We start from the raw sequence: 15,355 nt of genomic DNA on the forward strand, positions 1-15,355 counted from the left end.
GATGTTGAATGTTCTGCATTTTATATAAAAATGTTTTTTTCATGGATTCCTGTCACTGAATATGGTGGATTTATTTCGTACAATATTTTATCTTTGCAATTGTTGCCTTTTTTATATTTTTTTAGGATCTTGGAGTTCTTATAGAGATAGAATGCTTGAATTGTGAACTTGAACTGCAAAAACAAGGAACAAAAATTGAAGAATATTCTAGAAGTGCCGTAGAGGTATTTCCTTAACATTGTTTTTCTTCTAACTTAAATTTGAATTTGACAAACATCCAGTGAAAAAAGCATAAGGTTTTATGTTTTGTATTTTAAATCTGTGAGAATAGTGAAATATTCAGAATGTGATTTAGCAGGTTTCCATAAAAAAACATAAAAATAAGAATTATTTTTATCTAGTCATTTCTTGGGGATTTCAGGCAGATTTACTGCCCTCTGAGTGCATTTATGTAGGATCAAGATTCAGATTACTCTAGGGACTTATCTGCAATCATCATTAATTCTGCAGTCTTCCTGTGCATTTTTTTTACAGACACATTTAAAAATGATCAAGAAATTAGATCAAACTCTACAGAATGCTGTAAGAGAGGGAGACATAAATGTAATTCAAGTTGTGTGCGCGACACAGTGGAACCTATGTCTGCCTCTTCTCCAGCCCAACTTAAGAAAGAACATTAGAAACCAGCTTACTCGTGTGGCTGAGGTCTTGGAAAAGACAAATAGGTAAACAAAATTTATTTTTTTAAATAATGTGGAACATGTAAGAGCATGGTAATAACAGTTTGAGTTATTTTGGTTACACTTAAATGAGGTTGCACAAATAGTTGTAAAATATTATCTTGCCACCATTTCTCTGTTATGCAAACAGTCTAATAATAGAAATGTTTTATTGTCCTATTTAATAGAAAGAAACTTCCTAAATGTTTTTTTTAGCCTTTTGTTTCAGTTGCGATGTCAAGTCCATACAGAGTTAAGTCTCATAGAAGAAGATGAAGATCGAATAGAGACTGCTGTAGAACATATTCAAAAAGCGTTACGTTTGGATGAAAAAGGAATATATCATGATCGTCTTCACTCAGCTCTTCATCCGCTTCAGTTGCGTAAGATGTTGTATGAGACTCCTGAAAGAAAGGAAGACCAGGCAGCACTGTTCATAGAGCAGGTTTGTTACAGACACCTAAAGGTATAGGTATAAAATATTTATCTGATGGGATTGTGAAGAGAATATTTTTTTTCTCATATATGTCCCAAACCTGCTTAAAATCTGTAATCACATTAATATGTTTCATCTCTTGCCCTGTTTGAATTCCTTGTTCTTTGTGGTTAACATTGTTATTTAATAATTGAAGGATTAAAAAATATATATTCTTTCTAATACAGATAAAATACCAATATCCTGTAGATTGTTGTTTTACCAAATATATGAATAAATCTTATTGGCCTATAATGCTGATTTATTTGTAATGAAATTCTAGCACATTTTAAATAAAACTGGAACATCTGAAGACAGTCTTTCAAAGTCCATGTGTCACAACTAAAATAAAGCAATATGGACGTAACAATAATAGTTTGTAATATACAGTAAGAATGAAAGGGCAGTCTGGGTTTCTATTTGTACGCAAACCAAGTGATCATCTGTTTCGCCATACTATAATTTTCTTGCCAATACAATGTTACCTGAATTTTGCCAAAGCCATGATTACCAGGTTGTGGACTTGCAAGTCTTCCGCACATTTGAATTTTCAGGAAATAAATGTCAGTCAGGACAAATATCTGGACATTTCTTTGACATGAACTGATGAATTGTATTGTTACTAGTATGGTACCTGCTAAATTTGTAATTTATTGATTTATTAAAAGCGGTTTTTGTTCAAGAGCATTTTGCGGTACCGTTAAGCTAGTAAAATTACTGTCTGGTCACCACTGTACTGTCTGTTTGCTCATAAATTGACCTGGACCTGCTAATCAGAAGTAACTTTGGTTGTTAAATTTGATATGTTTTGACTCAAGCAGTGGAGCATTTCCAAAGACAGAGGCCATTTTATTTGCAAGAACAAGATGGCAGTCATGCATTAACCTTACTACATGCTGGAGTGATAGAGTGTCAGATGTTATGGCATGCACAGCAGAATTAGTACCACACATGCAATTAACAAACCATGTGTTTTTAGACAGCAGGAGTTGGTGTTATGTGCTGTGTATTGGCAGTGAAGGAAAAAAGAAATGTGGTCATGTTTTATGTAGGAAGAACTTTTAATGTACTGTATGTTTATCCAGTTTATTTTAGAATTATACATAGAAAAATTGGCTTTTATGTGATAAACATTTTTTGTGCAAGAACTGGTTTATACAACTGGCCTTATTTCTCAAAATGGCTAATGCTGTCTTGCATAAATTATTGTAACAAAGTTCCAGGTACTAATTTTGAATTTATTTGGTTGTTGATGAAACCTTAAATTTAGTAGGGACAAAAGTTTATAAGAATACAATTTTAAAAAGAATTATAGCCAAATATTATCTTGGGTAGCACATCACACATTTAGTGGCTTATCTGTCCCAGGATATATGTGTAGTATGAAGATGCTTGACTGCACAGGTCTTTGAAAACAAGCAGTTTCAAAAGTAAAAAAAAAAAACAACAAAATCCTTAAAATCACTATATAGTAGGCTTCTACTACTATTATTCTTTCCAATTTCTAGGCAAAGAAGGGAAACCCAAATGATGATGTGAGGAAGAAACGCCCACTTTTGGTAAATTCGGGTATAGCTCTGGCTCCTGATGCATTTCAAGTTGTTCTTGATGGAGACAACGAAACCAAAGGTAATTCTGGTAATGGCAAAAAGTGAAAGAGCTCAGTAAATGTTATCTTTAACTATTGTTTCTACAGTATTTTGTAAAACATACTCTGTGTCCTGTCACATAGCCTTATCTTGGAAGCTGAAATGCATAATAGAAGACAGCTGTTAGTGTTAGAAGGGAAATTGTTGTGATGAAACAAGACACCCTAACACATGACAAAGCCTGTTGAAATCGGCTTCCAAATCTATAAAATCTTAGTTACAACTCTGGATCATACAATAACAAAAAGAAGAGCACTATTGAACTATTGTCATTCTTGATGAAGTGCTGCACTACTTTTGTGTTGGGTCCTCCTTTCTGCTGTGGGTGTTGACATGTGAGGCTTGGTCTGCCTTACCAATTAACTTGACTAGTTTTTCCATTCATTTGTAACTGGCTAATTGAAATTAAGGAAATTTCAGTTTGTTCAGATATGTTCCTTCACTTAAAATATCCTAGAATGCAATATACTGGTAAGTTGACATTTTTAATGCTTTTGTCATTCTTTATTTCTGCAGTTCCAAAAACTAGCAACAGAAATTGTCCAATAAGCCAACTTTGTGCTAAAGCTCAGCATCATATGTGTTGTATAAAGAAGGCAGATGGTCACTTAAAAAGACTTGGAAATAAAAATGACAAAGAAAGGTTTGTGTTTCTAGTTTAATTTCTGTATTGGATTTATGCTTTTTTTAAACAAAGGTTTAAGGTTTTTATATTTTCTCAACTATGTAAATTCCTGTTATACACTACTACAGGAACATTGTGAATAAAATTAAGGATTCTTTTACAGCATGTATCCACTGACCAATGCAAGTATACACTGATATTTATTTTCATTTTGTTAAGAAGTAATTTACAGTTGTATTGTAATAATCATAAAAACTTTCAGTATTTTTTAGTACTTATTTGTGTTAATCTATAGTTCATAATGCATTAAGTTTTTGATACCACCTAATCAGTTCTAATTCATCCTCAAGTATTAAAGAAAGGATTGCTCCATATTTATATATAGTAGTGAGTTATTGGGGGCTGATGTATCAATATTTTTTTCTTCTAATGAAATTCCACATTGTATAAACATTCCATTATTAAATAAAGTAAACTCAAAAAAACTTGCCAAAAGTAACATTTCTTAGCTATGTTTGGCCAGAAGTTTAAAATTTTAAAATTTAAAATTTTAAAATTACAAATGTAACTTCTTTAGAACCTTAAACTAAATATCTTTATTTTAGGGTGAAGATATGGGCTGCTTTAGCAAAATTAGCAAGAAAACAGGAGGTTTGGGATGTTTGTCGTGCAGCTTGCAGGTTCTGTCTAATGTATGAAGATGGACGTTGGAAAGCCTCAAAAGATAACTGTAAGTATTAATAATAGTGCAATAAATCAAATTCTTAGTATCACCTATCTGATACTGTGATAACTTTGATAACTATTGTAGAATACAGTGTGTGCTCTCATACGGCTAAGGAGATGTTTTGTCAGAAGGATCTCATATTTATCTTAAGATGAATTCAGATGATTTGCCAGAAGTCATATATAAATTATTTGGTGTTTTTTCATTACTTTCCATGTAAGAAATGTACAGTGCAGTCCGTAAGTATTTGGACAGTGACACATTTTTTGTTGTTTTGGCTCTGTACTCCAGCACATTGGATATGAAATGAAACAATGACTATGAGGTTAAAGTGCAGAATTTCAGCTTTAATTTGAGAGTATTTACATCTTGGATGAAGCATATAGGGATCACTTTTTATACATAGTCCCTCTATTTCAGGGGACCAAAGGTAATTGGACACATTAACATAATCTTAAATAAAATTGTCATGTTTAGTACTTTGCAATCGATGACTGCCTGAAGTCTGCGACCCATAGACATCACCAGACGCTGGGTATCTTCACTGGTGATGCTCTGCCAGGCCTGTAATGCAGCCATTTTCGGTTCCTGCTTGTTTCGGGGGCTTTTTGCTTTCAGTCTTGTCTTCAGTAGGTGAAATGCATGCTCAGTGGGATTCAGGTCAGGTGATTGACTTAGCCAGTCAAAAACATTCCACTTCTTTGCCCTGAAAAACTCCATAGTTGCTTTAGCAGTACGTTTGGGGTCATTGTCCTGCTGCAAGGTGAAGTGCCGTCCAATGAGTTTTGAGGCATTTGGTTGGATCTAAGCACACTTCGGAATTCATCCTGTAGCTGCGGTTGGCAGTCACATCATCAGTAAAGACACTGGCAGCCATACATGCCCAAGCTATGACACTACCTCCACAGTTCCATTGTTTCACAGATGAGGTGGTATGTTTTGGATCACGAGCAGTTCCACTGTTTCTCCATACCTTTCTCTTTCCATTACTCTGGTACAGGTTAATGTTCATCTCATCTGTCCATAAGACTTTGTCCCAGAACTCTAGAGGCTTTTTTATGTACTTTTTAGCCAACTGTAACCTGGCCTTTCTGTGGTCTTTCTTACCAGTGGTTTGCATCTTGTGGTGAACCCTCTGAGGTTATGTTGGTGTATTCTTCTCTTTATGGTAGTCTTTGACACATCTATGTCTACATCCTGGAGAGTGTTCTTGATCTGTTCAACAGTCGAAAAGGTGTTTTTCTTCACAATTGAAAGTATTCTTCAGTCATCCACTACTGCAGTCTTCCGTGGTCTAACAGGTCGTTTGCTACTGCTAAGATCACCAGTGCGTTTTTGCTTCTTAATGTACCAAACAGTTGATTTTGACACACAAAATGTTTTGGCTATGTCTCTGATTGATTTCTTCAGATTTTTCAGTCTCATGATGGCCCGCTTTACTGGCATTAACACTTCTTTGGTCCTCATGTTGAGAGACGACAGCAGCAGACTCCAGATGCAAATGCCACATCTAGAATCAACTCTAGACCTTTTGTTAGCTCTCTTGTGCACGAACTAACGATGCAACGACACACAGCTGGCCAAGAAACAAATGAGTAGCCAATTGTCCAATTACTTTTGATCCCCTAAAATGGGCGGACTATGTATAAAATGGGCTGTGATTCCTATATGGTTCACCCAATACAGACATTAGTATGTCATCTGTTCAAACAATACCTTATTGTGGTAGGGTATTGAGGTAGTAAAACCCCTAAAACCTCAACATTCATGTGCATATACAGTAACTTTTTGAACACAATGGCTGTTATTCATGTGAATTTTGTGTCCTTGGGGGGAAAAAGAACAATATTTAATAATTTAGCCATCCACGTCTTGTTATTTTATGGCTATTCCTTTTAATTCCTGTTGTTCTGTGTATTTTGTGTTACTGGTCATACTAATTAAGCATTCTAGAAAAAATGGCTTCTTGAGCGTACACAAAATGTGATGAAATTTACACGGTAGAACCATTGGGATGTAACCATACGTGCAAGAGATGTACTCTGCAAATCAATTTCTCTATCTGTGTCTTGAGGTGATCTTTTCACAAGTTATGAAGTGGTCAATAAGTATAGCGATGAAGAATAATGTTTATTTACCCAATATGCATGGAATAGAGTACCATCAGAAGTAGTAAATAAAACAGAAAATAGCAGAGTATATATTTTTGTTATTACACAGAAATTTACCTGGGGATTATTAATGTAAATTTATTTTTGTCTTAAGGTGAACTGAAAGATGATGAAGGTACAGTGGAAAGAAATCAGACTGAAGGAAGTTTACCAACTGGATCAATACCAATGCAAAAGCAATTTTATACATCTGAAAGGGATTTGATTAGATTGCTTGCAGAAATTCGATTCATAAATGCAGAGGTAACACTTTTATTCACAGGAGACAGAACTGCAAAATAAGAAGGGTAGTTTTTTTCTGAACTCATGGCAATATTGCTTAAATGTCTGCAAAGTAATTTGCATTTCAAAAATATTTTTATACTGTAAATAAGTTCTACAAGTATGTTTTGTCAGATGAGCTTGATGTGTTTTCTAAAAAAAGTAGCCATAGAAATGTACAAAAGTAAATTATAGGAAAACAATTAACTGTAAATGCTATGTTTTCATGTTAGTTTTTATTAAATAAACTTTTGATAGATCTATAACATGCTTTCCTCCTCATAGCACTAAGATTTCCTTTCCTTTGGTCTTTCAAATATGCTGCCACCTCCTTCAATAAAAGATATGCTTTTCACTTGTACTTTAAAATAAGTGTAGTGAGTTTAATTTAATTTAATAGCTAAGACTTTTGTTAAAGTCTCCTTTCACAGTTCACTTCACAAATTTCTAGGCAACAGTTCACAAATTAATGTCAGAAGGTGTACAGCTTAATGCCAAGCCTGTTCCACAAGAAGATAGAAGCAAACATCCTGCAGGATACATTAAAAAAAATCCAGAAGAAAATCCAGAATGGATAATCTACAGGTATGTATTTCTGTGAGAATATTGTGTTGAACCACAAGAAAAATTACAATGTTGCAGTTTACTTTATTGACGATTAACTACAATAGCATATTGTACTTAACATAAAACTGTTATTGTAAGACAATCACAAAACATTGTTTCATGGCCTGCAAATATTTGTTTCAGAGACTGGATTCAATACTTGTCACTTTATGCAACAGAAAACTTTTTAAGAGCTGCGGAGATGGGGGCAGAGTTAAATGAGTCTTGGATTGTTTGTAATGCTGCTGTTTACATCTGGAACTACAACAGCCACCTTATAAAGGTTGGACGACAAAAGGAGCTTGTTGATACATTTCAGAAATTGACAGAGTTGCTTAAACAGACGGGGCACTCTGGGTGAGTATAACCCCTATGATATTTGTGGGTGTTATTTAGGGATTTCAGTTTTTCAGATAATCTTTTGTATTTTAATTGATACCTTTTTTCTCAATTTAATTTTTTTTGATAATTGTGTGTGTTGCTTCATAGGGAGACCATGCTTTTAGTAATGCTCTGCAATACTGTTGCACAAGGCCTGATTCTTCCCTGGATTCCAACATCTGCTAAAACCAGTAATGAGAAACGAGATCTTGAAAAGACTTCTCCCACTGATAAGAGCAAGAAAGGTGCTGCAAAAGGAATTGAAAAGGCAGGCAGTGTGCAGAGCTTTTTATTGGATCCCAGTGGAGTAGTAGATGTAAAAAGAGCATTGGAGGTAAAAATATATTTCATGCAGTGTCTTGTAAATAGTTAACATTTCGTGGTTCATAATTTTCTATGTTAATGAGATAAACAGATTAGGTACACTGATCAGCAGAGGTGTATCGAATACTAATTGATAATACATACATATAAAAGAAATATAATGCATTGGCCTCACTATATGTGAAAAATGAAAGGTAAACAGCACTTTATTTGACCACCTACCTAATTTATTTAAAATGTTCATTATGATTTGATGGGGTTTGCTGTGGATGGTATCTTAATATGTTTACAAGAAAGGCATTTTATGACCAAACTAGAACATTTTATTAGAATGTGTATATCAGTTGCCTCACATGCACATTTTTCCATTTAAAATACACTTTTAAATTATTTCTTTTATCGTCATTACATACTGTACATAAGAGCAGTAATACTAATTAGTAATAGTAATACTAATTGAGAAACAGCAGTAATACTAATTGAGAAACATATTGTTAGAAGTTACAAATAAGAGCAGGGTGTTGTTGTATTTTGGTTTTTAACTCCATATAGGTCCAGCAACCATGCCAAGTATAGTAAATCAGATTCCTGGTTAATGATATTCTGATCACTTTTGTTATGATTCACATGTATTTTTGTTTCATTTAAAGATTCTTATTAAAGGACCTTGTAATTAATTGAGTATATTTTCCTTCTTCACTTATTTTTATGGCTTTAGGTTTGTGAATATGCACTGCATTTGACAAATGGCAATGTGCCTGCTAATATGGTGCCCATTGCTGTGCGACATCAGATTATTGTGACTTGGGTAAGAGTGAAGCAGCTTCTCCAGCAACAAATTGGCCTGAAGCTTGACTTTGATGATGAGGTACATATTTTAAGCTAAAACGTACTTTTAACTTTAAAAGCTTTTGTTCGATTACTAAGGTATAATTATTAACCTCTTTTAATTGCAATTGTAATGAATCAATTGAACCAAATAAGATCAATTTGTAGTTATGGCACTGAGAAATATTGTTTTCAAAAACTAAAACATATCAGTAAAAATCTATAACAGACTTTTAATATTTTGTGCAGGCCACTAAGAAAAAAATGCATTCTCTTTTATTCCAATAATTGTGTACTTTCAGAGTAAGAATGATCGTCAGATTGCTATGACAAAAGTGCTCGTTGGACTTGAAATGCATGCATGTAATAACTCCAAGTTAATGGAATTTTCTACTCCTACTCTTTCTGTGGTGAGTGTCCAATATCAGGCATATGTAGAGTAGCTCTCAAACTAAATCTATTACATGTTTATTGACCTTGAATATTTAACACTAGTTGAATAATATTTATGTTACATGAGTTTTATGTTTCTGGAACACAAATAAGCCATTTCATTGCACAAAATGTTGGTACCGACTTAAAATTAATTTAAAACACACATTTAAATGTAGTACACAACGCATTATTACTCTATTTTATGGATGCCTGCCCAACACTGAAGTGACAAATTTAAACTGGGAAAAAAAACTTAATAGGAGTTGATTTTTTTTTTAGTGAAGATGAAAGGTTTGTGATGTCCATGAGCATTTCTGAAAGGAAGCTTCTTATAAAGAAGTATTTTTATTGTACTGTTTTAAGGAGACTAAAACAAAACCAAATAATTTGTGAGATGAATATTTTTCTCTGTACCTTTCCAGTTAGCCAAGATGACCTCAGAATGCAAATGGACTGATCCAGTTGTTGAACTTCAGGCTTGGCTGCAGCTAACACACTTTGCTCACTTGTGCCGTGATCATGAATTAGTGATGATGTGCTCCCAGCAGGCACTAGAGCTGGAAGCTGCAGCTGTAAAAAAAGTAACTTCTGTAAAGCAAGAAATGTAAGTTTACATGATATCTGTATAGTGGGCTCTGTGTATTTGGATGCTCACAGCAGTATCTGCGTACTAAGACTTGAGTTAATGAAAAATGTAAAATGTAAACAGTGATGGTTGAACCACTTTCTTACTTTTCTCCCCTGCCATTTACTGTATGTCATACCCTGTGCCATAATTCTAATAAACCACATATTTCAATAAGAATACACTATCTCTTATAACTGTATGAAAACAAAATTGGATTAACTCCATGACCCGTAACATGCTATGCTGTCATATGGTTATAATGTCAAAATTAAAGAAATTTGAAGATTGCTATATGTGAGTTCATGTAATATGTCAGAAATAATCAATAAGAAATAATCAATTCTACGATCAGGACTGTATTACTGTCACTCATTACTGATTACTAACGATATTTTAGAAATACACCATGTTCTGCTTTAGATCACTAATATTTTAAACATTTTAAGACTCACGATTGTAAATTGTGGCGGCTACCAAAGCTAGAGTTTAGTCCATTTGTTATTGTAGTGTAATTAGGTGGCTTCATGACTAAAATTAAAAAGAATCAACTATAACAATATTTTGTGACTTCTTTGCAGAGAATGCATTTTTGTGCTGTGTGCATATGTTTTCTAAAGGTCAAAAAAGGTCATTTTTAACTCTGAGAACAGAATCTTTAAAGACATGTTTAGGCATTCTTTTCAAAATTGTTTTAATTTAACAAGTTAAATGACAAAATGTGTTGGTATTGTATTGTTTATCTGAGGTTGCTAAAAATTTGCCCTCATGTCCTTGTCTAATATTATGTGCAGGATTGTAAATCAGTGTATGAAATAAATGTGACATCTAGTGACCATTATGAGCACAGCACTTTCGGATACATTTATAATAATGATGGAAATTCTGATGCATAGATAACAGAAACTCTGAAAGAGAATTTGTTTTCATATATTTATTTTGTATATAAGTGTACAGTCACAGTCTTGGATTCATGCACCTGTCTTTACATTTTTCTTTTTTTAAAAGATACAATTACAAATTAGTCCAGGAGATGTTGAGTAATGCAGCTTGTATTAAGGGACAAAGTATAATGCAACAATCAACAGGACAGCCACATATATGTGACATGGCCTTGGCATCATTTGAATTAAGTGCCTGGTAAGCAACTCCCCAACTAACTTCTATTTTGTATTATGTGGTACTAAACTTTAAGAAGTGAATAGTTTTGGTGAATATAACATAACGTGAGTTGAGATGTTGCACAGATTAATAATAATTTCTAGATTGCTAATTGAAAGCTTGCAGTTTATTAATCTATAATAAAATAAAATTTTAAAATTCCAAATTCTTCTCACTCTGAAGTATTTTCTAGTCCTCATTGTTTTTACTTTTCAGTTATGCAGAAAAGGCTGGCAGTCAGTCACTTTGCATGATAGCTGCACGACACTTCTGGAATCATTGTTTGCCTTTTACACATTCGCCGTCAGAGAGAGAACAGTTAAGAAAACCCATAGAAAAGATTCTAAAAGCCATCTCTCGTACAAGCAAAAAAGAGAAAATGGTAAGGTTTTATCTAGAGGTACAATAAAAATGTTTTTGTAACCATTTTCCCCAATCCTATTTATACTGTCATAATTTAAAAAAGTGTACTTTGGGCATTTAACTGCTTGAATAATTTAGAGATATCTGTCATTACTTTGTCTTATCAAGTCAAGTTATATTGGTTGTATCTATGAAGGTGTGGCTTGGTGAAAGTGTGCCTTTACTATTCATATCACAGCAGTAAAGGATCATTGTATAAAAGTAGGAAAAAAAGCCCCTTGCTAAACATTAGAGATAGCAGAGTGTTGCAGTATTCCATAGTCATAAAGAAGAATTCTGGTAAGTTATAACAATTGTTGTACAAATAATGCATTTGAAATAAGCAGTAATTAAAAATTGGAAACATAATATATAGAAATTCAGTTGAACTGGCTGTTTAGTATTATGACGGCTTGCTATTGAATGAGCTTTTATTCCATCTAAAAAAATTAACATTTTTCGCACGTGTTCCTCTTTTTTCTTTCACCTCCCAAAGACATGCTAGCTAGGTTAATTCGTGTCCTTAAATTACACTTGTGTATGTGCAAGCTAAGATGCTTTCAGATGGTTGTCCCGTGTTACACTCTGTGCTTTCAAGAGGCATCTCATTGCCTCCTTCCTTACCAGGAATAAGCAGCTTTCTGATAATGGATAATTATATTACCAGTACATTGTGTATGTGTAAATGCATATTGAATTAAGAAAGTTAAGCCAAGCATTTCACAGAATCCCTAAATATTTAAATATGCATAACTTATACATTTAGGGATTTCAAGAAGTCTCTGGCATCATATTTTTAGCATAACATGTATAGGTTCAAGTATATGTATAGATGTGTTATGTATATAAATAATATCTGTTACTACAGATTATTTCTTTTGCCTTTATAGAAAATGCTGTACTTGTGCAAACCTTTCCCATTGGAACTTTATCCCCTTTTCAGAAATGAAAAATGTTGCTCTTTTTCCTTTAACCATAACGCAGCCGTGGTGAAGCATGTGTTACGAGAGTGCATTTGAACTGGAATTTTTAAGTGTGCAAGAGCAATTTCAAATTGATAAGGGATCGCACATTAAGGTGAAACCGTATGTTATTTTTGTTTTTTTAATGTTGGTTTTCAGGTTTAGGAAATCCAGAGGATGATCTTACTCTGAGAGCTGCTTTATATGGACTTTTATTCCATATTCAGGCTGACAGGAATGACTGGGAATCAGGGCTTCAAGTTCTTGATGAAGCAATTAGGGAGATGCCACGAACAAAACATAGACTGTGAGTACGTTAGTAGATGCCTCTGCAAGATGAACAATCAATATTTTGCGTGTAATACTCCACAAATATGCTCTTTCTTTAAATTTCTTACATTTTGTTTCTCCTGTACACTCATTCTCAATCTGTGATGCTTTTTAAATAAACTGTCGCATTTTAGGATGAATGTAATATAGCATGACATGAATAAGTAATTGAAGAAATTGATGGGATTACATTGTCTTCTTGTAACTTGTTGGTTTTTGTCTTGTTTTCTAGCCTCATTTTCAAACACCGTGTTATTGTTAAGGCAAGACTTGGGCAGAGTACACTAATGGATATTCAGAAATTCAAAGAAGAGAACGAAGATTATGTTTCCTACATGTGGCACCGTGTTGCTTTGTGCTCTAAAGAAACTACTGAACAACTGATATGTTTTCAGAATGCAATTTCATCATTGCAGGTTTCTGTTTTATTGTTTTAAGAAATTAGAAAAACAATTAGATATACTGTAAAATTGCACATTAACCCTGATCAGCTTTTTTATTAAATTAGTGTACACCTATTTGAAAAATCTGTCAAGTTAATGCATTAGAAGCTCTTGCCTGCTTAAATTCAAAGCATAGATTTCTTTACTGATCATTTAGATATCATTATTTTAATGTGTGCTACAATTCTAGTTTATAGATATTATACATAAAACATATTGATGCTCACATAATGTCAATAGAGAGGTATATATTTTTTAATCTTCCAGAATTTCACAATCAATAAAGGCATATATCAACAAGTACAGTTTGAGTGTTAGAGACCACATATGACTGGTTCAAATGTGGGTCATGTTACATTCAACTAATGGCATCACTCTTTAACTGAGTGCCCCAGGTTTGGGTGGGCTTTACTGAACCAGGATCTCTTTGGTTTTCTGAGCAGCACTCTCTGTGTAACCTGACAGATCCTTCACTGCTCCCATCACTAATGAGGGATTTACATTGTGAAAAACAGTATAGCTTGACAGTGCATATTTTTTGATGAAGGCCCTATCCTGGTACAAGGATTGTTGTGCTGACCCAGTTAAATTTACAGTTGGCCATTCCAAATTACAGGGTTTAAAAGGAAAAATAAATCTAGATTTTATTGATTTCAGAGTGTAAGAGTGGTTGGTGAAAAAGTGGCTTAAAAGAATAATTGATTGATAAGAGAAAGGTTGATAAATAACACATTGAATTAGTACGCTGTCATCGGAAAAAAATAGTACAAATCATCTACTGAAATAATGACTGAAAGGTTCTGCTAGTACATTAATTCAGCTCAACAGACTAGTTTCTCAACTCTTCCCTGTGAAGGAAAAGTATAACAATTAATTTCCCTATTATGTATTTTCTCAAATATAACTATTTCAAATGCTTCTTTTTAAATTTGGAGCACTCATCATCAATTAATTTTTACTGAAGGTACCCAATTTGGAATTGCCCATTTTGTCTTTACATTTCAGCTTTACCTAAGCTCAAAGTGAATGCCTTTATCATTTGAGCCAGGATGAGGCTATTATAATCATTCTTACTACAGACAGAATGAGAAGTGACCGTTCTAAACTACAATGTGCATGAGAATGTCATTTTTATATACTACAGATTCACTTTCATTCAATGAAAATTTGTATTAAATTCTCATGACTCATGGTAGTTATTCACTCCTCTGTTTTGTAGAATCATTAGTGCTGCTTGTCAGGGTGCTATCTGTCATCTAATATTGGGCCTTTCTTTTTTTCATCAATGCTTTTACTCATAATGTTCCTTCAAGTATCTTATGCTGCTCAAGACAAATTTAAATTTTCTAAAACATCTGTTTAGTAATGCTTGAACTACTTTATGTTAATCTTTTAATCCACGTAGGGAAACTAAAGCTTTATTAAAATATTGTGGAGAGAATCAGATATGATAGTGATTATTCATTATAGTGCCTGTACATTTTGGCTGTTAAATAGTTATTCCCATAATCTCCACTTGTGCCCCCTTAAAAGGTCATGTGCTGTACCGTCTCACTCATGATACATCTTGTGACATACCAATAAGCCTTTTTTATTTTAAAAGTATGGTATATGTATTAATTTATTGGGCAATCCATTACATTTTGATTTGATACTCTACCACTACATTAAAATTTTCCAATAAATGAAATCTTGAATAGTTATTTTGTAAAATTGCTATATTTGTGTGTAGGGAAAAAAATATTTGGTAGAGTTAACTGCATATTAGAATGTGAGTGAATTACACTGAAGTACATTTATAGAATGTTTAATTTTCACACCAATTTTTTATATATTTTAACCTTTTTATAGCTGTCACTTTGATTCACTTCACAAAATTGAATGATTGTTTTCACAGCAACCAGAAAATGACTGGCAAAAAGTGGAATACCTGATTGAATTTGGGGAGTGGCTCTACTGCAGTCAGTTCCCAATCTCTGATGCTCTTCTGCAGATTGAATGGGCTATTGATGTTCTCCTGCACATGGAATTTGAAGACATGAAACAATATGGTAAAAGCATTATTTATCACAGCACCATAAATACAGGAAAAAACATGGGTTAAAAATTAAGTATGGGTCCATATTTAAAAAATAACTTGCTTATTAGGCATTCCTTTTGTTTCAGTATTCCAGTTGTTAGTAGATTACATACTATATATTGTTGAAGATGTTAAGTCATTCTCCCAGTAT

The 15,355-nt window shown here is 33.4% G+C and overlaps 1 protein-coding gene across 1 annotated transcript in view; it reads left to right on the forward strand.

The window, feature by feature from the left end:
- cfap46 (cilia and flagella associated protein 46) overlaps positions 1-15,355 on the forward strand; it is a 65,996-nt gene that overhangs the window by 16,886 nt on the left and 33,755 nt on the right. Inside the window, exons 13-31 of the mRNA XM_088915773.1 lie at positions 126-224; positions 511-725; positions 936-1,164; positions 2,703-2,823; positions 3,360-3,486; positions 4,074-4,198; positions 6,461-6,609; positions 7,079-7,212; positions 7,378-7,590; positions 7,723-7,948; positions 8,657-8,806; positions 9,069-9,176; positions 9,624-9,805; positions 10,835-10,966; positions 11,204-11,369; positions 11,944-12,055; positions 12,511-12,658; positions 12,914-13,097; positions 15,022-15,175. Of these exons, the coding sequence (XP_088771899.1) occupies positions 126-224; positions 511-725; positions 936-1,164; positions 2,703-2,823; positions 3,360-3,486; positions 4,074-4,198; positions 6,461-6,609; positions 7,079-7,212; positions 7,378-7,590; positions 7,723-7,948; positions 8,657-8,806; positions 9,069-9,176; positions 9,624-9,805; positions 10,835-10,966; positions 11,204-11,369; positions 11,944-12,055; positions 12,511-12,658; positions 12,914-13,097; positions 15,022-15,175 (2,974 nt within the window). The remainder of the gene's footprint in view (positions 1-125; positions 225-510; positions 726-935; positions 1,165-2,702; positions 2,824-3,359; positions 3,487-4,073; positions 4,199-6,460; positions 6,610-7,078; positions 7,213-7,377; positions 7,591-7,722; positions 7,949-8,656; positions 8,807-9,068; positions 9,177-9,623; positions 9,806-10,834; positions 10,967-11,203; positions 11,370-11,943; positions 12,056-12,510; positions 12,659-12,913; positions 13,098-15,021; positions 15,176-15,355) is intronic.

Source organism: Atractosteus spatula, chromosome 5, assembly GCF_055471065.1.
Source record: "Atractosteus spatula isolate fAtrSpa1 chromosome 5, fAtrSpa1.hap1, whole genome shotgun sequence".
NCBI lineage: Eukaryota > Metazoa > Chordata > Actinopteri > Semionotiformes > Lepisosteidae > Atractosteus > Atractosteus spatula.